Here is a 21,381-nt window from a genome sequence, read left to right as displayed (position 1 = left end):
TGCTGTTCTTGTGAGTCTTAAAACAGCAAGAGTATTTAGGTCTCCTTTTCAAGTAGGAAGGACAATTTTCAAAGGGGCTCAGAGAATAAATCTACCCTTATTCAGATAGCAGCTTTATAGAACTCCTCATCTTCTTTACACCTTGTAAAATACTGCCATTTGTACCAGCCTCTAGGCAGTCAAATGATTTTAAGGGCCATTTCACTTGTGTATTTTTATTAGACCAATTAACCATCTCTTGTCCCACAAAATCAGTGGCTTTTAGAGCAAGAAATACCATTTCCGCCTCCAGTGATAGGATGTAGAATGATAGAATTGAAAAGATTTTACCCCAAAGGTCATTGACACATTTCATTCCTTCTTGTTAAAGCATCATTGTTGGCACTCAGGGCCTTCCAAACAAAGAACATCATCGAGAGATACTATTCTTTTGGTTTCATTGTGGCTTGTGCAGTGGTCAGTCCAATACCCTACCAAGGATCCTACCACTTATAGTTATACAGTTTGGAAGCAGTGTGTCTTTCTGTCTTACACATCTGACACAGCTCATTTCAGACATGTGTTACCATGTTTCTTTGTGAGTCATCTAAACATGAAAAGATACACCTTCTCTCTAGCATCAGGTTACTTGGAAGAAGTGAGGTGGTACAAGATTGAGAAAATGATCACTTGTAGAATTGTTGTTGCTGCCAATGATTTTATTGGACTAGAAATGAAAAAAAAGAGAAGATATTACTTAAAAACTTACATTTTATGGCAGAATAGATGTGTGTTTTGTTGTGGCTATTCCATTTGTCTAAATAATATATGTAAGGATGCTCTAGGCCATCACCATGGAGGATAGTACACGAACGTAACTGTAGTATGGGTCAAATTACTCAATTCTCTTATACAGAATTAACAGTTTCTCCCCATTGAGACCCTCCTTTTATTCAACAATCATATATTAATTTAGACTAGTGAAAGATGTGTGAAAAAATCCCCTTTCTTAAAGCTAGTTTTATCCAAAGATGGGATGAAATTTTTTTAAAAAGTTTATTTATTCTATAACCAGAAATGTCTAGAACTGAGATAACATTTATTTCTGGGTGGTATTACTGAGAAATATTGGTGGTGGTAACAGTTGAACAAGGACATAAGTGAACATAACCCACTTCATTTATGAGAGTATTATATTGATCACAATGAGACACAGTGCACACAGTTCAGTTTTGGAGCGCTATCTCCCCCCATTACTTTCACTGGAAGAGCCATTAACACCATGTAGGGAGGTCAGAATATAGTCAGCACTATTATTTTTTTATTAGAGATGGAGAATCCTGATTTTCCTTCCTCCTTTGATCATCCCTCTGTGGATGAAGACTCCGAATGGATTTTTCTTCCAGATAACCATGTAAATACTTGAATCTCTCAGTTTCCTTATGATGGATCTGGAACCCATTGACCCTTATGACTGACTAATTCTAGAGTTAACATTTCAATAGGTTTCAGGGCCAACATCTCCAGACATGAACAAAATGTAACACAACTTCTTGATTCATGCCTTCACAAGACACTGTTTTGAGCACTTTGTGCATATGAACTCAGTTTGGTTTTCCAACAACCTTTGTGAGTGGCTCTGGTCGCACCCATTTGCTAGGTGACAAAAATGAGATCTAGAAAGCCTAGTAGATATGCCCCCAAGTTCCATAGCTAATAAGTGTTGAAGCTAAGGTTCAAAAGCAGGTAGTCACACTCTGATTTACTCCATACTCACAAGTGAAATATGGAAAGATAAATGTGGTCAGATGAGGACAGAACAGATGAAAAAAAGAATGTCTAATTTGAGAAAGCAGATGCATGTAACAAACCCAATATAGCTACGCACCCAAGAGGTATAGACCTTCACAAGTCAAAATGAAATTCAGTGAATCAGTGCTCAGTCTTGATACTCTAACATCCTGAGCCAATTAGGAATTTTCTTTTCATAAGCCTTCTCTCCTTGTATTTCAAAGTCACAATGCATTCCATTCTGAAACCCAGTATTCTGTGTTTGATTGACATCAATGGCACAGATTTTTCTTTTCGTGGCTGTGCAAGGAACTGAAATTCAAACATGAAAATAATAGAATGTTTTAGCATCACCAACCTTATATGTCCCCATTTTGCAGAAAAGAGAAGTGATTTTCAAAGAAATTAGATTTGTTCATAGAGAAATACTGGCAGGGCTAGAGACAAAGTAAGTCTCCCTACTTGATTCCACCAGCTTGATATTTATAAAAAAAAAATGATGAGCACAAAACTTCCTTCCACTTTAGCTGGGACCAATGATGAATGAACAATTGTTTAAATGTCATCAGTAAGAAACTTTCAGGAAAGGAGTCACAGAAACAGTTTGGTATCTACTGTGAATGCTATTCTCCCAGTGAGAAAAGGCCAATGAATGGGAAGGAGCCCTAGATAAGAGTGAAAGCTCAGACTTAGGCACTGGAGAATTTAAGCAGAGGGAATTTATAATCTAGAATGGCCTGCCCAGACTTACAGACAGAAAACCTGCTTCCCTGACTAAGCAGAGGTGGTCACCTGATGGTAATTAACTGACATTTGAATAAATGTAAATAAAGTATATTACAGAATGGAGTCTAGAATTAGAAAGATGATGGTCTATCATAACTTCAAGTGGCTGGTATGCTGATGATAATGAGGATGATGATGGTTATAATGATAAAACTGAAGGATTATATACTCTAAGGATTGTGGATTATGTTTGTAAAATCCCAATATCAAATCTATATAATCAGAATGGTTATCAGTCAACCAATTAAAAAATTAAATTATGTGTAACCAGACACCATAAAGAAGTCAGACATTTATCTCCCTTCAAATTATGTTTTGTAACTAATTTATTTTGGCCCATGTGGGTAACTATGATTGTCCCTGGCCCTAGGCAGCACTATTGGTAATTATTAATAACATGGATTTTTCTCAAGTTTTGTTAGGAGAGAGAGTTTCTTATGGAGATTATTCAGGGTTCCTGGATCACCTCCAGATACCAAGCAGATTGTCAGCAGTTTAACCGAAGCTTCAGTGCTTGAGAATGAAAATGGCATTTCTCTGCAAAAGCAATGAATGCACAATAGATGTGCATTCACTAAGCAATATCACACCTCCCCAGGTTGTTCACCAGCTACTGATCGTTCCCAGAACCTTTACCATGACTCTGACCCATAAGTTGCAATCTACAACCTAGACCACAGCCAAAATTCAACAACAGTTTCAAAGTCCTGTAACTGTTATTTCAAACTATTAGTCCAAGAAAACAGCTGGTGTTGTCATTTCACTGATCTGACTTAACTCTTATTATCTATTGCGGGCAAAGAGCATAGAGGTTATGAGAGAGACATTGACTAGCTACTAAAAATTAAAACCAAGGATTACAAGGTTGTAGTGCCAGATTTAGTTTTGTGCCTCTTTCCTCATTCCAAACTAAGAATCTTCATTCTTCATGATCCACAGCAATTCACTAGACTTTTGTGTCACTAAGGCAAAATGAAGGACTTGGCTAAACTTTATTGTAATGCCTTTCACAGTTTTTAAGACCTCTGTCCCTCTTTCTAAAATATTATTACACAATTTAGTGACTCTACAAAAGTTCAGGAAATGAAGGAGTGAGACGAATACAAATATCCAACATTTGATGAGCTTTTAAAGCCAACAATGAAATTACTGAGTACTCTGGGTAACCTAATAATACCACCACTCCCCAGGGCCACCTAGAATGAACAACAGACAGGCATCAGCCTATTAGCCTATTAGCTTTGATTTGCCTTGCGTGAGACAAGAGGCTACACCACTGGAGGTCCTGTGAGCTGCTTTAAACTCTAGATTCTATGAAGTTGTTCTCAATGGTTCTTATTTAAAGGAAGGTAGAAAGATTCCCTGGTGACATGTTTGTTTATGACCCCTCACCCCACAAGAAATAGAGCACCATCCTTAAATAACTTCATTTTGCTTAGGAGGAAAGCCCACAGGAGTTTGATTTGCAGTGTACATGGCAAGGACTCTTCTGTTCTGTTAAATGATAGAAGCTCATGGAGCTGGAGGAGCTCATAAACCCTTACAGGCCCTTTACTAGGGAAGGGGTATATTAATTCCTGGCAATTCAGAGGAAAGTTGGTGGGAGGGATGGAAATATTGCCCTGTGGTGAGTTCAGAAGATACAGCTTCCTACTAAGCATTTTCTACAAGCTGTTGCATTGTTGCTTCCTGGTGCGTTCCCTTAACCTCAAACTGATGAAAATTACCTCCTCCAAAACTTTAACTCTGCTACAAAGTCATTGATTCTACTTTTTTTTAATTACAGTATTCTCAAATGAGGGATGAAGTATTCAAGTCAAACCTGGTCTGTGCATTTATAGTTCTTCTGTTTATCACTGCAATTCAAAGTTTGCTTCCTTCTTCAAGGTAAGTATGAAAGAGCTAAGATAGCAGCTGAAATGCCTCTATGAGGTGATGGGCCCTCAGCTGGAACCATCCAGCTGACCTGTTCAAAGAGTTTAACATGACTGGGTCCAGGATCTAAACCTAAGTGCTCAACAATTCTGGGTCTATTCTGCGTAATATTCTCTTCACTCTGCCCAGGCAAAAATCTTTCCTAATATTAATGAAATAATAGCACAAACTGGAATAGTCTGCATCCCTACTGAAAATTACACCAGCAATGAATTATAAGAGGTTCAATTATTTGTTCATATGCCCACAGTAGTCATTCATTGTCATATCATCACTTCTAGGTCAGCAAATTTGAAAGTCAAAGCTACAAACACTTACACGTTGATCGGTCACTGACAAAACACTTTACATACAATAACTCAAAAAATCTTGGGCTGGAGAGATGGCTCAGAGGTTAAGAGTACTGACTGCTCTTCCAGAGGTCCTGAGTTCAATTCCCAGCAGCCACACGGTGGCTCACAACCATCTGTAATGAGATCTGGTGCCCTCTTCTGATCTGTAGTCATACATGCTGTACACAAAATAAACAAATAAATCTTTTAAAAAAAATCTTTTGACAAGCTCACTGGGTAGCTACTATCAATGTTGTCTCTATAAAGAGAAGGGACTTGAGGCTCAGAATGCTATAACAGGTTTCCCATTTGAAGCATTACAGCCTTAATTCAAGCACAGCAGATGTAGTTCCAGGGTGAGGCTTCCTAACAAAGGCTGGGGCAGGAATTGTATATGACAATCCTTGTGGTGGTGATCTTGTTTGTCTACTTGATTGGTTTGAGATATATCTAGAAAATTAGGAAAATACATTATTAGGTGTGTCTGTGAAAGCGTTTCCTGAGATGACTGGCATGTGGATTGGTGGACTGAATCAAGAAAACCACTCTGAATGCAGCAGTATCATCTAACAGATAGACTGGAACCCACATCAAAAAAAAAAATCAGTTGGAGCCAGCTTGTATTACCATACATTTGACTCTTGTCAAGTGGTGTGTTTGTTGCTGCTGCTATGGACATCAGATCACATATTCTCTAATCTTTGAACATGAACTCATGTATCTCAGGCTAACATCTGCCAGGGCTGCACCATTGATTCTGATTGTTCTGAGCAGTTCTTTGACTGAGCAGCTAATGTTTGCCCTGGATTTCCACCCCACAGACAGCCATTGTGGGACTATTCAGCCTCTCATACTGTAAGCCAATCTAATACATCTCCTATTACAATCACATATTTCGTTCTTTACATTCTTCTGGAGACACCTGATTGATAAACAAGACTAAAACAATTTGTTCTATAAAAAAGACCTTCAAACATTGTTAGAGTCATGTTAGAAGACATAAAGGGTCACAGAAAGAGCTATAATTGTCCCAAGATGGGGGAGTGTTAGCCTTAGAATGAATAACTATTAAGACACTCATTCAATAAAACTTAGAAAATACATTGAATTTCAATAAGTTCACAATGTATTTTAAAGGCAGAAGCAGATAAAAAACTAAAAACATTTTCCATCTCTTCTATATGATTTGAACCACAAGATGGCCAAAGAGAAGAAACATCACACAAAGTATTCCAGCCAAAAATCATAATAAGGAATGGTAGAACTGAGGTAGCGCCATTTTCCCACCCCTAGTGAGATAAAGGATGTAGGCACTGAACATGAAAGAATGGGATCCACACAAACAGGAGACATGTCCACATCTTCCAATGAAAAGACCTGGAAAGACCAGGAGAGGAAGCCAGGCTTGATATCCTGACTCCTTTGGAGAAAAGACTTGTAACCTTTCTTGGTAGCTATATAGATAGGAGTCACTGATCATGGCTTCCAAATGCAGCTTATAACTGGTCCACAGCTACCATTCCCACCTCACTTTCTTAGTGACCAGGAAAACATGACCGTGGAAGAGATTGCCAAGTGGAAGTCTGAGCAGGCAGTCTTCATATTACGGAACCTGAACGGCATATTCAACTTCAGGACAGCAAAGCTTCCTTTACCATGCACTTGTTTCCTCCAACAGAGCTTGCTACTGTTGGATGTTTTGTGATGACACAGAGTAGGCGCCGTTCCCTTGTACTTCTTTAATGACTATTTTAAGGAAGTAATCTTTACTCCAATGACAGCCAATTTCCTTCCTGTCCTTGAAGAAAAAAATTAATAGACCCTGGCAAATGTAGACAGTGCTAGCCCTGTTTTTTGCTTTACTGTTGCATGTTCACAGATGTTCCTTTCCCAGAAGGGTAAACTGAAGAAAGACTACAAAATGCCTTTTGAGAATATAGAAACTGTTCATCTATATCTGTATGTATACTACTAATTAGAAAGAGAGATAAAGGAAGGAAAGAAAGGAGGGAGGGTATAGTTAGAGTTTTTCTGCCTGGCCCAGTCAGGACAAATCTCTCTCACCCGCCAGTCCCACAGTTGCTCAGACCCAACCAAGAAAGCATACAGAGACTTATATTGCTTACAAACTGTATGGCCGTAGCTGGCTGCTTGTTATCTACCTTTTCTATCTTAAATTAACCCATTTCTGTTAGTCTATACTTTGTCACATGGCTTGTGGCTTACCAGTGTCTTTACATGTTGCTTCTCATGGAGGAGGCGGCTGGCGGTGTCCCCCTCCAACCTTCTACTTTCCAGAATTCTCTTCTCTCTTGTCCCGCCTATACTTCCTGCCTGGCCACTGGCCAATCAGAACTTTATTTACACAGAGCGCTATCCACAGCAGGAGGGAGAGAGAAAACTATTGAGGGAAATAGAGGAAAGGAAGGGGAATGCTGAGCAAGAAAGGGAGGGTAGAAAGAATAGAAAGGGCTAATCTGACCATTTTTGGTGCAACTTACAAATTGTATGGTATTGCATATTTAACTTTTTTGACACCTAGTTTCCTTGTCTATAGAATGGATATTGTGAGTGGCTAGAAAGACGACTTAATGAGGCAAAACACGTACTGCTTTTGCAAATGACTCAAAGTTGACTCCCAGAGCCTACATCGGGCAGCTCACAAACACCTGTGACTCCAGCTCCAAAGGATCTAAAACTCTCCTCTGGACTCCAGAGGTACCTGCACAATCTACATACTGACACACAGATATGCACATAATTAAAAACAGAATAGATATTTTAAAGGTATTTTCAAGAATGGAAATAAAAGTGTCCTCTTTTCAGGACCACCACAAGTGAATCAACCATGTCTCTTGGGGGGCAATTGTGGCTTCTTTCTCCTTTCCAAGCCACATGACATGCGTCTGTTGAATGATCTAAGAATACCAGCATCTCAGAGTTGCTCCAGGATCAAATGTGAGATTGCACTCACAGGCTATTTGCAGATTCTGAAGTTTCATACAAATGTCGTCTTTGGGTACAATCTAAGGTTCTGAATCCTATTGAACCACAAGCTTCTGTGGACTGAACACGCCTCTCCACTGATCTCTGCCTCTCCAGCAAATGTCACATTGTACTACCAACTGGATCTGTATTTTAAACACAGACTTCAGAAAGTAATTAAACTTTATGTCCAGAGAGGACCCAGACAGGGCTCTTTGAAAATCCCTTGTCATTCTTTTGGAGACTCAACTTCAGAAATGAAAGGTTTCCTTGGCTCTCTGGTGCAGCAACAATGCAAAAGTAACGTCAGAACCCCTGGATGCCTGGATGGCTCTATAATTAGATGAAATCTGCAATGTGATGCTGTAATGTTTGTGTGTGCAGCACTGAGAGGATGCTGGGGGAAAAAAAAACCTTTCAGAGGAATTTTACATGTAGTACCAGAACACAGTAGAGAAAGACTCTCTTAGAGTCAATATTCTTCTCACATATCTTTAAATACCTTTAATATCATGAACTTCACCATCAAGAGAAAGAGACTTTTATTTATTTGAATAGAGTAAATAGGTTTCTCTATTTAACCTCAGAGACTTCTTAAAATGTAAAGCTAAAAGTTCCATATTTGGAGGTTTTTTTAAAATGATGCTTGTAGTTGGAGACCTTCTCTCCAGCCCCCACCAAGCCCTGTTAGTCCAACAACCCACTTATAAAATAAACACACAGACACTTATATTATTTAAACTACTTGGCCATTAGCTCAGGCCTACCATTGTCTAGCTCTTACTTTTATATTTAGCCCATTTCTATTAATCTATACTTTGCCACATGGCTCATGGCTTATCATTACATTACATCTATCTTGTCATGGCGGCAGCTGGCAGTGTCTCCCTGCCCAGCCTTCCACTTCCACAATTCTCTTCCTTGTCCCACCTACCCTAGCCTTCCTGCCTGACTACTGGCCAATTAGCACTTTATTTATTTTAAATAATCAGAGCAACATATTTGACATGCAGAACATCCCACAGCAGATGCTCAGAGGAATTAGTTAATAGCTGACAGTTATAGAGTCCTTTTGGAACTACAGGTTCATACATAGGAGGCTCTTGTCTTATCCTGGGGTTACTCTGCCAACCTTTCACATCATTTCCCCTTTCCCAGTAAATCCAAAAGAATTCCAGTTAGGATTGTGGCACATTTAGGTGGTTTTCTGTGAAAACTCTTACCTGTAATCTTCAGTGTTCCCTCATGACCTCCTGCTCCCTGAAAACATTATGCAAAAGCGCAAGAGTGAAGTGTACCACAAAGGGTTTGTTTTATAGATTTCTAAACAAAAGAGTATGTAAACCTGTGGCAGCAGCTGTGATAGACCAAGCCAAGAAACCATGTGGTCTCCACAGTTGTTCCTTCACCTGCCCAGAGAACTGTCTTCAAACTCCAATGTGAGACCTCTGTTCTGATGTTGGGGAATCCCAGTGTATGAAAGGGGCATGTTAATGCTAATTAGCATGCCCCCTTGTCTGGGGAGAATGTAGAAAACATGCCTTGCTTGGGTTCATGGGTGGGAGTCTTTTCCAATAGAGGCTATTGAGGGTAGCAAGGGCATTGCACTCTACACATAAAACCCAAGTCAATAACTGTTCACTGACCACCTGCACACTTCTCTGTATCTCTTTGGTCATGGAAGAACCCAAAGTAAAACTGAATCCTATGGCATGAACAAGCCATGCCCCCATTAAGCTCCTCACATAAGCAGTAGTATAGGATGGCAACCTTCAGCTCAGGACTATAAAGCCCAGACTACAAAGCCAAGAGCCATCCTTTTGGTCCCTATATACCTTGAAGTTGTGGCCACTTAAACCTTTGCATATCTCCTGGGCATCTTTCAGACTTGCTCTTCCCAGTTTATTTCTGCCTCACCCTTGGACAAGGGCCATGCTTAATCTCAGTGGCTGCTGCACATCATGGAGATATGCCAGCTGAGCAATAGGCTTCTTCTTTTGAGGAGCTGTCTGACAAAGTGATCCACCTGTGTTCTTCATATGGCTTTGCTGAGTGCCAGTGAGTAATGCAGCCTTCTCAGGGTGTGTTTCTTCATTCCAATGGTGGCGGGGGTGGGGGGGGGGGAGAGTCCCATCTGCCTTGAGCTCTCCAGGAACACAGGGCTGCACAAACCTGCTGTTCCTATCCAGAATTCCCACAGAAATTCCTTGTGAAGGTGATCCATAAAATCCAAAGTGTCATTTTTAAAATTCTAAAAATAACAGCTAAGGCTGTGGGACTATCATTTTCTAGCCTTCCCATTACTTAACTATGTAAAAGTATAGCTGTCTGGCAGGCAAAAAAAAAAAAGATAATAATATTCCACAGAGACTTTTGGATCCCTCTCCTGGTGATCAAGATATTGAAATATTGGACCCTAAGAAAGTGGAATTTCCCCAGGAATCTTTTGCTGGAAGAGAGACAGCATAGAGTCTGGCCCACGGAGGAAGCCTCCCAGACAACCATACTGGAGAGAGAATGCTGGTCCATTTAGATAAACTTAACTCTGACTCTCACTTTTAAGTACCTCAACCCTACTTTAAGACTCTGGAGATAGGTTTGGATGAGGAATGAGAGTCACCAGATCTCTTGCCAACATGACCACATTGAATAAACTTTCTTTTTCTGCCTTTCATTGTTAACGTAGTTGTTTTGATGGACTTGTGGAGAAACGGTGGCTTGTTAGAACATGGGATATGACCCCAAGTCCAGGGACAAAAGAAGCTGATGTGTCTGGCTACTTCCTCTTCGTCAATTTCTTCTCCTCTCCCTCTCAGATACTATGAGTGGTGCTGGCGTATCTGACCACATTTCTACAAATCCTTTTGACTCTTTCATTTCTTTCAAGCCTACCAGCTTCTGGATAGATTCATCTTTAACCTTACTACTCTCCACTGTGCACAGTCTTCCTCAGACAGTTCTCTCACTGCCAGATCTTCAACCATCACTGCAGGCCCAGAAAACCACAACTAACTATCCTTACATTACCTAATTGTGCACAGCATATTTGCAAACAAATATCAGCTATTTAACTTTCCCCTAATCACTTCATTTGCTAAGTATACCCAATTAAGATGATAAAATCATTACTGACATCCTTATTTCCAAGAACAACCCTAGACACAGCCACATAGCACTAACTAGACTGTCCCCACAGCTTTCTCTGAACCTTAGTTCCCTGTATTGCTCCATTGCTGAGCCCTGTCTCAACTATCCAAATCTTCTTCTAAACAGCTTTTCAGCTGTTTTCCCAATATCTGACTATGACCTTCCCTGGTTTGACATTGTGAGCCTGTAGGGCAAAACTTCCTAACACACAGCAACTTTTGTCCACCTTCACAGCTTTGCAATTTGAGTTGTGTGCTGGCTGGTTGTATATCAACTTGACACAGGCTAGACTCATTAGAGAGATGGGAACCACATTTGAGGAATATCTGGCTGTAGGTAAGTCTGTAGGGAATTTTCTTAATTAGTAATTGATGGGCAAGGGCCCAACCTATTGCAGATGTTGCCATACCTGGGGTGGTGGTCCTGGGTTCTATAAGGAAGCAGGCTGAGCAAGCCAGGGGAAGAAAAGTAGTAAGCAGCACTCCTCCATGGACTCTGCATCAACTCCTGCCTCCAGGTTCCTACCCTACTTGAGTTCCTGCCCTGACTTCCTTCAGTGATGAACTATGATGTGGAAGTATAAGCCAAATAATCCCCTTACTCCCCAACTTGCTTTTGTTCATGGTGTTTTATAACAGCAATAGTGACATTAGTTAAGATAGGTCATTAGCAAACTCCAAGCACACTGGCAGTGCTTCTTCTGCCTTGATCATGTTTCCCCTTATCTCTACATTATAAAATAAAATTCTTTTCATTCTGCCAGGTTGACCCCAAATGTCATCTCCTTCTTGGAGCCTCCCTGGATTTCCTTTCTTGCTTTCCAAATAAAAGCTCTTTACGACTTGTTATGGATCACCACAAATCAGACTCTTTTGTCATTTGTATATCCATATTCTCTTCTAGGTTATGATCCCATAGATGATTTGGAAGATATGGTTTTAGTCCTAGTATCTTGATGCCTGCTATATGCATGAGAAGAAAGCTTATTTAACAAATATATAGCATTATAAACCACAGAAGCAAAAATAATTACTGGAAACATGAGCATATCATTCCCCAAAGAAATCAGAATGGGAGTAAAGTGATATAGCACGGAGGACTTTAAATTCCGGCATCAACACTCATCAACTCAATTACCCATGAAAAGCTACCTTCCTGTGAGCTTTAAACCTTCATCTGAAGGGGAAAAAATACTCTTGGTTTCTTTTTAGGAATGGAGATTAGATATCATATAAAATGGCCATATAGTGCTGGCACATAGAGCTCAAACATCATTCAGGCAGAAGGAGGCTAAGTGTGAGTGTTAGTAAATACAGTTGTATAAAGAACTAGCATATGGAAGATCTTAAAGCAGATAATTTTAGGAGAAGACAGGAACTCTCTGGCCTCTTCTACAAGGGCACCCTTTAATAATTTGCAACAGTTTGCTGGCTGAGAAGTAAGAAGATAAGTGATGCCAGTATAGGTCACAAACAGCCACAGGACAGAGGACAATGGATTGAGTACCAAGGAGAGGAATAAACATGCTTTGTGTTGAAGTGGTTGATAAGGAGAGAAAGTGGTCAAAGACAGAATATTACTAGTAGATTCCTGCATTGATGGAGACACCCTGACACCATGTGGAGGTCTGCAATAGACACTGGCTTCCAAGAGACAGAGGTCTCATGACATCTGGAAGCCTAGGATGTAATCTCAGAAGGAATGTTGAGGACTTAGGAAGGAATACTTACTCTTGCCCTAAGCTACACCTCTTACTTATAGATCCAATGACATAAATACATTTCATAAAACTATAGTAATCATTAACCCGACTGAATACTGAGTTGATTTGTGAGTAGGAGAGTAGATGGGGAAAGGAAGAGTCATAAAACCTTCCATGAAAAGGAAAAGGATGTGGTGGGCTTCTTCCACAGCCAGAGTAATGACATTGATGAAATGCTGCGGTGGAATGTCTTAGCAGCAGACACCATATAAAAGGGGCTGAGGCTCGGTAGATAAAGTAATAGTCATTCAAGTGTGACTGAGGGTTTGAATTCAGATTCCCTGGTAAATGCCAGAGAGGAGTGTCAGGACACTATAATTCTAGCACCCAGGAAGCAAAGGCAGGGCATTCCCAAAGCAACATGGCTACCTAGAATAGGTGAATAGGCAAGGTACAAGTTCTAGGAAGAGATTTTTCAATATAGGGCAGATAGTTATCAAGGAAGGCATCTGATGCCAGCCTCTACCTTCCACGCACATATGTGTGTATGTACAAACACACACCACACTTTGCACCTACATACATGTGAACATGCATACAAAGTTTATCCACACTACATACACATATTCATGCCCACCCCAAAAAAGGAGAGAGGGAGGGAAAGAGAGAAAGGGAAGAAGGAAGGAAGGAAGGAAGGAAGGAAGGAAGGAAGGAAGGAAGGAAGGGAGAGAGGGAGGGACAGAGGGAGAGGTGAAAGACAAGGGGAGAAAGAACAGAAGAAACAAACCAAGTCAACTATCTCAAGTTCCTCACAGAGGAACTACAAACAGGATGGGGAAGGAAGAGCATGCTAGGGTTGTTTCGGGGGGCATGAGGTGACCTGTGCCCACATGACCTGCATTCTGTGTTTCCTACAGGTTGATGCCAATGACCATCCAGTTCTCCATTCTGATCATGCTGCACTCTGCCCTGGTCCTCATCACCACAGCAGAGGACTATAAGTGTCTGCCCCTGGTCCTCCGCAAAACCTGCTGCTGGATTAATGAGACCTATCTGGCCCGGAATGTCATCATCTTTGCTTCCATCTTGATTAACTTCCTGGGAGCCATCCTAAATATTGTAAGCATCCTCCAAGCCCCTTGGCCCTGCAGCATCTAGGGTAGAGTCAAGAATTAAGAGCTGGTGGAACCAGCAGCTTCTTGCATGGCCCTTCCTTATATTTATGTGCCAGTTCAGCCCCAAGCTTGGGGATGAAGGGCAAAATAATGGCCCCTGTCTGAATTGTGTATCTTACTGTGGGAAAGTTATCTTTAACCCACCAGGGGAGCTTAGTTACCCCAAAGGACCTTCACAGGCCTTCAGTTTCTACACTGTCAGTGGCCCATAAATTATAATGGTAATAAAAGTAGTGATTTATTTCTTAAGTATCAGAACCTACCTGCTATGTGCCATGCACTGAAGGAAGACCATCACATATTTTTCATACTTAATCCCCATATAAACCCTATGAGGTAAGTCTCATTTATCCCCACTTTATGGCAGAGGCAACTGAGGCTCAGAGATATGAAATAACTTATTAATAAGGTCTGTCTGACTCCATGATCTGTGCTCATCCTAATATGCTAAAATACATCTCTGGGAGTTGGGCAGGATGGGGAAATGAAAACAAAATAGCTGATGCTGATTGAGTACCTACTATGTGCAACAGGTGGGTATTATTCTTTCTATTTGATGGATGAAGAAACTGCACTTCAGGAAGGCTGAGTACCTTGTCTATGACTTTCTAAGGGCTCATATTTGATGCGGCACATAGAAATCAGATGAAACCCCAACTGCCATAATACACATGGTTGTTTTTAATATGATGATTCACATTTCAATGGTTTTGTTTTCTCTATATAGTCAGACCATGAGAGCAACCGGTGTCTTCTGCATATATACAGTCTGTGTTGTCTCTGGCCCAGGCTAAATTTTAGAGGTGCTTGATCTAACTCTGGTCTTAACCTTGGCATGTAGAGTCAGTCTGCTTAAGGCATCATCTTGTGGATAAAAGTATCATTGTGCTCTTTGGGCCATGTGATAATGTCCCTGAGCATTTGGTGACCCAAGCTATAGACTCTTCATGTTGTTTAACATCTGACTTAGAGGCTTAGACTGCCTCTAGTTCACTGGTTTAAGCTCTGTAGTTGTTGTAAAAGACTCAAAGGGACAAAGAAAGGGGAAACATCATCTCATGATGTGGTCATCCAATAAATGTTGTATAGAGCAAGGCAATTGAAATTGATGCATATGGAGTCACTGATCCACATAAAGTGAAGTGGTAGCTAGGATCTCCACTCTTGATGAAGTAGATTTTCTAGGATGCAGGATTTTGAAAAGACCCCAAAAGGCTCTAGGTTGAGATCACTGCATCCCTAGTGGGGCAGGAAGCTATGAGGCTTTGGAGTCAGATAGACCTGCGTTTGATTCTCAGTTCTATCAGTCACTGGCATGGTGGCCCTAGACAAGTTACTTTACCTCTCAGAGTTTCATATTTCTCAGTTGTAAACTGGGGATAAAAACAGCAGCTACCTCACAAGATGGTTGTGGGGCTTTTTAAACAAAGTGTCTGGCACAGAGGAGGTATTCACCCTGGAATGCCAAAGAGCCTTCAACAGTAACACCTACCCTAGTGGATGTCCATCACTCCAATGTTAATAATCTTTCTAGAAAACGTGCCCCTTTGGATCCCTTAAATTCTCCCAGCTTTGTATATGGAGACAGGCTACGAATTCACCACAGACCTCTTCCCCCATTCTCCAGCTCTCTTCTGTGCCCCACAAACACACTCTAGTGTCCCAAAGTGACAGAGCAAACAGCCATCTTAACCCAGATTCGTGACTAGCTTACAAAAGCTTTTTCTGAGCCAGTGCTTATTTTTGAAATAAAAGAGGTGAAAGGAACTGGTGCCTCCCTCCTGGCAGGCGAGCCCCTCTAGGCCCTCCTACCCCAGCTTTGGCTCAAGGCCAGCAGCTGCTAGCACACTGCTCTGCTCCCAACACTCACACTGACTGTTGTTCCTGTGTCTTTTTGTTTTTCGTTGTTGTTCTTTTATTTTTTTTTAAATCCGCAGCTGTGGTGTGATTTTGACAAGTCGATACCCTTGAAGAACCTGACTTTCAATTCCTCAGCTGTGTTTACAGATATCTGCTCCTACCCAGAGGTATTTATTTGCAAGCTCCCAGTGGTGAGAGGTGGACATGGATACCTCCACCAGCACAGGGCCACAGGACTGGCCAAAGGGTCTTAGAGATTGCTCCAGAACTCATGTTCCTTCTGTCTCTTCCTCCTTCCTTCCTTCTTCTCCCCTTTCCATCTTTCCCTTTCCCCATGCCCTCTGTTTCTCCGTCCTCTTTTCTGCTCCCTCCTCTGCATCTTTCCCTTAACCAGCCTTCCCTCCTTCTCTCTCCATTCTTTTTCCTTTCTTTCTTTCCCACCTTTCTGACTATCCATTGGTCTATTTCTTTCTTCTCTTTCTCTGCTAATCATTTCATTCAAGCTCACTTACAAAACCCTGCAGGAGAATGTGTGGTTTCTGTGGTCAAGTAAATGTACTGCTCCAGCAGTGTTAAAGGGGAGGGAGGGAGGGAGGGAGGAAGGAAGGAAAAAAGGAAGGAAGGAAGAGAGGAAGGATGGAGGGAGGGAAGGAAGGAAAGAAGAAAGGGAGGAAAGAGATAAATAAAATAGAAAAAATAAAGGTAGAAAACTACAGCTAAACTTAACTCAAAGTGGTAGGGAGAGTTTCCAGAGTACCAATGGGTCTGAAGACATCCCATCAGGATGCCTGTTGTCATCATGCATGTTTAGCCCTCTCTCTCGACCACAGGGCCATTTTTCAATCCATGGGCCATAGGGTCAATCTACAGAATCTGTTAGACTGGACCTGTGTATGTTAGAGTAGAAATTCTAGACCAAGAAAGATAATAGCTGGTAGCTCTGGAAGACCCCCAACTAATCCCATATTATAAAGACCAGGGATAGGCATGTCCCTGTGAGAGGTAGCAGACTCAGAGAGCTCTCCAGCAGGCGAGAACAGAAAAAGTCTAAGTAGTCACTCTGGGTCTAAGAATTGGACTGGAAACAATTGAATCCTCCATGTACACCAACAAAGGAGAAGTTGCCGCAGCCAACATATTATAATAATAAAGCTAGCGTTCGGAGAGTAGCCTGCTCAATCATGCTCCCACCTTATGGCTTTGCTTCTTTCTTACTCCTTTCTGTCCTTTCTTTCTCTTTTCTACAGTTATAATGGCTTGGTAAAGGCACTTGTACTATAGGTTCCTTATTCTTTATCCTAGTCCTAGAAGGCAAAACCAGACTCTTCCTGGGGATGTGCAAGAATGGATGGGGGATACCACACAGCCTGGTTCCTCCTCAGTGTCTAAGATTCTGTGTGAGACCAGCTTCCTAAGAACTTCTTGATTTGGAGACCATAGGGGGTACCCCAACATTGAAGGGAAAGGAAAGCTAAGATGCAGGTAGTCAGAGCTAGCTAAGCTGTATTTCACTTCTGATCAAGTCAGCCATTACTTTTCCTGGTCTGTTTCCTTTTCTATGAAGTGGGGAAATGACTACCTTGCTGTCTACTTACTTGGCAAATATATAGCTCCTAGCATGTGTCTGGCATGAAGCAGGTGTTCATTGTGTGCAAATCTTTGTCCCTGGTCACTCTAAGTCAACACTCTGTACTTGGATACTTATCTGGGCTTCACATCTCAAGACCAAGGCATTCATGGGTTTGTTTTCATTTTTTAACTCTAAGGACAGGGTGGTCATGCTTTATGATCACACAGCTTTGCCTCTATGTCTCAGTTTCTACAACTATAAAATAAAAGTAATTCTCACTGAGAAGCTATGAAAATAAAGTAAGTATATCCACAAAATGAACTTAGGGAACACCTGGCACAAAAACAGGATCTACTTATGAAATGTCTGGCATTACTTATTATTTCCTGTTGAAAGATCTTGTGTGTACCAACAATATGTATTATAAATAAGCATACTCAAAAGTGGAAATGTGTTTATAAATATACTCTAAAATGGAAATACAATTTAAAAAAATCAAATGAGCATAAAGTGGAGATTTAGAGCCTTCCTGTACAACCAATAAATCATCTTACTCCAGAGTCATCAAACTACAGTAAAAGAGCTAATTCATCAGCTGTAACAACCACTTGACTTGATCTATCTTTTGCCACTTCAGTCTGCATGGCTGTGTTTCTCTCTAGGCTCTTGTCTGCCAAACTAGAAGAGATTAGACATTCAGAAATTCTAAAGGCTTAATCTAGCTCCCAGTACTCACAAGGGTCTGTCCCCAAGCCAAACATGCCATTTCTCTGGGCCTTGGTTCCCTCTGCTATCAACATGTTTGCACATCATCCTTTGAGAAACCATGCGTAGTTGAAAGCACGCTACCAAATTGGATGATCAGCTACAAACACAAAGCTGTTATATGATGCAAAAAATAACTTAGTTCTAAATTGGAAGCCTGTCACTTACTGGAAAAGAGTGAAGATAAAGGAAATGGATGAAAAGAAGCCATGTTCCAACAGAGGAAGGAAAAGACACCAATCTGTAAAATGAATGCAGATCACATGTGTAAACCCAGAGGGTTATCATCTTCAATCCTGAGAACTTACTCATAGTTCTCAGGAGGCTCATTTCAGAAACAAACCTCTTTACTTTATTTCCTATCTGCCCAAGAAGATCACTGTTTTTAAGCGTGGCCAGGGTTTTCTATGATCCAAGAGAGCTGGTTTTCCAGTAGAGGTTTGGGTGTCTGTGTCCTGTATCATGGAGTCACATTTTTGAGCCCATCCAACCTTCAAGCCTGCCCTTTCAGCTACACGATGCATACTGATGGCATCATTTCAGCACACACACACCATTCTTTGTACCTTAATTTTTTCCAGTTAGAACATGTTTCAAACCACTTCACATCTATGAATTTTTTAAGCTTAGAAGATAAATTTTGTAATGTTACTGTAAAATTACCCAATGACTGACCTCAGGACAGAGCCTACTGTCTATTTAACAATGTGTAAGAGAAAGAAGGCATCCTTCTGACGAATAACAGGCAAGATCTCCCTTTCCACTTGGGACAAACAGAAACAAACAAACAACACTTGAAACAGTGGCTTTCAGGATACTGAAGCCCAATCGATGAAGACAGCGATTCCCAAGAGGTAGGAAGCAAATGGAGTGAGTCCTGGGATATTGTGAGCTTTGTTCAGATCATGCCTCAGTGAGGTGAACCCAGCTGAAACATGGTGACTTCTTGCCTTGAGAATAGACAAAGAGTCAGCAGAGAGCATGGCTTAGAGGTTGCAGAACGTAACACATAGGAAAGAGAACAGCACAGAGAAAGACTCGGAGAGCTGCAGAGTGTCCAGTCAGCACAAGCGCGTGAGAAACTAGTGATGGGGAAAAACCATCACAATTAATCAGTATCCACAACTCACATGGGCCAAAAATAGTGTGTGACTCCTTGCTGGCTAAAACACATCACAGTCCACAGGATACTCAGCAGAGCAGGGGCTAATGGTTTCAGTAGTGTTAAATGTCTATTCCTAGATTATATTCTGCTCTGATTCTTCCTTCAAAAAGTCCTAAGTGCATATTCAAAAAGACGCTGTTTTCCCATGGCTTTATTATATTTCAGAATGAATGTTGAAAATACTCATAGGAATTTAAAAACATCCAGGATTTAACAAAATTAAAATCACTGTGGCTAGCATTCCATCAATGATGACCAGACCTTAAAAGGAAGGAACTATGATTGATAATGAAGGAGGAAATCAATCAATGCAAATCAAGCCAGAACTGGATGTTTATGTATAATTATGAAACAAGCAATAAAATAATTTTCATTATTTTATTTCATATGTTTAAAAGACCCAAAAGATATATGTAAAGTCCAAAATGAACATTTAGAAGTAAAAACTATTAAATGTGAACTGAAAACCGCACTGGGAGGAAGTTAGTAATATTAGACATTGTAGACAAAAATAAAAGAGGAAAACTGGTGAAATAGCACTAGATGTGTCCAAAATAAATTACAGAACAAAACACGCTTAAAACAGACATTAAGTCCAATCTTAAGCAATGAAACACCTGGATAATTTGAGTCCTCTCCCACAAGAAGAAAAAAAACCAAATAATTAATGAGCCTTTCTGTCCAAATTTGATAAAAACTATAAATCAAAAGTCCAGTAAAAAAAAAAAAAAACCACCAGGCACAAGAGATATTAAACATACACATACATGTACACACACACACACACACACACACACACACACACACACACCATAATCAGATTGCTCAAAATTAGTAATAAACAACAAAATAATAAATTGCAAGCAAGCAAATCCTGGGTATATATGTTATACATCATAAACAGTTAAAAATATATTTCATAAAAAGGCAAACATGACAATTTGAATCTAGAGTAAATCAAATATAACATTGCACCACAGCATGAAACACACACACACAAAAAAAAAAAAAATTCTAAGAAAATTCAACCCACTAACTAGCTCAGAATATCAGCCCAGGAATCCCACAAGCACCAATGGTGACCCCTGGATTATGACATCTCCAATCCTTGAACATGCAAGGAGCGCAGGCTGAGGTTCAATGAGAACAACTTCATCTATTGCCTATACACCCTTACTGTAGCACTTGCTGCATGATCTGTAGTTACTGTAGACCAAGTTATGTGTGAATCAATCAGTGTTTGGATTATTCTTTTAAACTATAGTGACTTTTGGAAACTGACAGCTTGATTTCTCTCCTTGCAGTGTGAGTTGAGGATGACATAGGTTTGGGCAGTTACCCAAGTAGGCACAGAGAATTCAATCTATCTGGCTTGTGTGTGTAAATACTCAATTCCTTCTCCAGTTGTGATGGTGTAAAGTTCTTCTTGCTCCTCTTATAAGAGGAAAATATATGTTGCCAAGGTAATTTATGATATGCTATGATGGTGTCCTAACATGAATATGATGCCATCCAAGCTGAAGCATAGTAGGTCCTTAGTTAACATAGTAGGTCCTTAATTAATGGTCATCTATTAATGGATGCAAGCTTTTGTGTCTAAGGAGTTTATTTTGTATTAACAGAACCCTTCATGCTTTATCAAGTCATATGAGTTCAAGACTTTCAGAGTTAGAGGAATTTGATTTATTCACGATTTCCCAGGTTAGTGTATCATCTGAGAAGAGAAAACCTTGAGTATCCAGAAATAGAAAACATCTCCATGGGCATTCCTAATCCTTAGAACTGATAAAAGAATGGTGTCTGTGAGTCACATTAACTATTGAATAACATGGGGAATTTAAAGCAATTCTTAGAATGTTTTCATAGAGTGTGTGCACAATAAATGTTTGATTGTAATCATTATGTCTTCCTTACACCATGTCATCCCTGAGACAATATAGATTTCCCCTCAAACTGGTCCCCATGTTACCCTGAGTTCACTTAACATAAAACCTCACACTGCCAATTTTTGTGATTGTACAATGTAGCCACAGTTCATCCTCCAGCCTGAATTGCCTACTTTCTCCTCACATGTCAACTTATACTCCAACATCCAAAAATTGTAAAGGTCAAATTATTTTATTATTGAGTCTCTTCTTTTCTTCCTGTATAGATTGTCTTATTCCTTTTACCTAAGACAACTGTAGATT

The 21,381-nt window shown here is 40.4% G+C and overlaps 1 protein-coding gene across 3 annotated transcripts in view; it reads left to right on the top strand.

Moving 5' to 3' along the window:
- Window positions 1–21,381, top strand: part of Adcy8 (adenylate cyclase 8) — a 227,500-nt gene that overhangs the window by 166,315 nt on the left and 39,804 nt on the right. For 2 of the 3 annotated variants that reach the window (XM_036209023.1, XM_036209021.1), the window contains 3 exons: window positions 4,343–4,443; window positions 13,575–13,776; window positions 15,770–15,859. In XM_036209023.1, coding sequence (XP_036064916.1) covers window positions 4,343–4,443; window positions 13,575–13,776; window positions 15,770–15,859 — 393 coding nt within the window. The remainder of the gene's footprint in view (window positions 1–4,342; window positions 4,444–13,574; window positions 13,777–15,769; window positions 15,860–21,381) is intronic. The other variant, XM_036209022.1, reaches the window with a different exon arrangement.

The sequence above is a fragment of the Onychomys torridus genome, chromosome 16, assembly GCF_903995425.1.
Source record: "Onychomys torridus chromosome 16, mOncTor1.1, whole genome shotgun sequence".
In the NCBI taxonomy this organism is placed as follows: Eukaryota; Metazoa; Chordata; class Mammalia; order Rodentia; family Cricetidae; genus Onychomys; species Onychomys torridus.
This window is presented reverse-complemented; position numbering and strand designations above follow the sequence as displayed.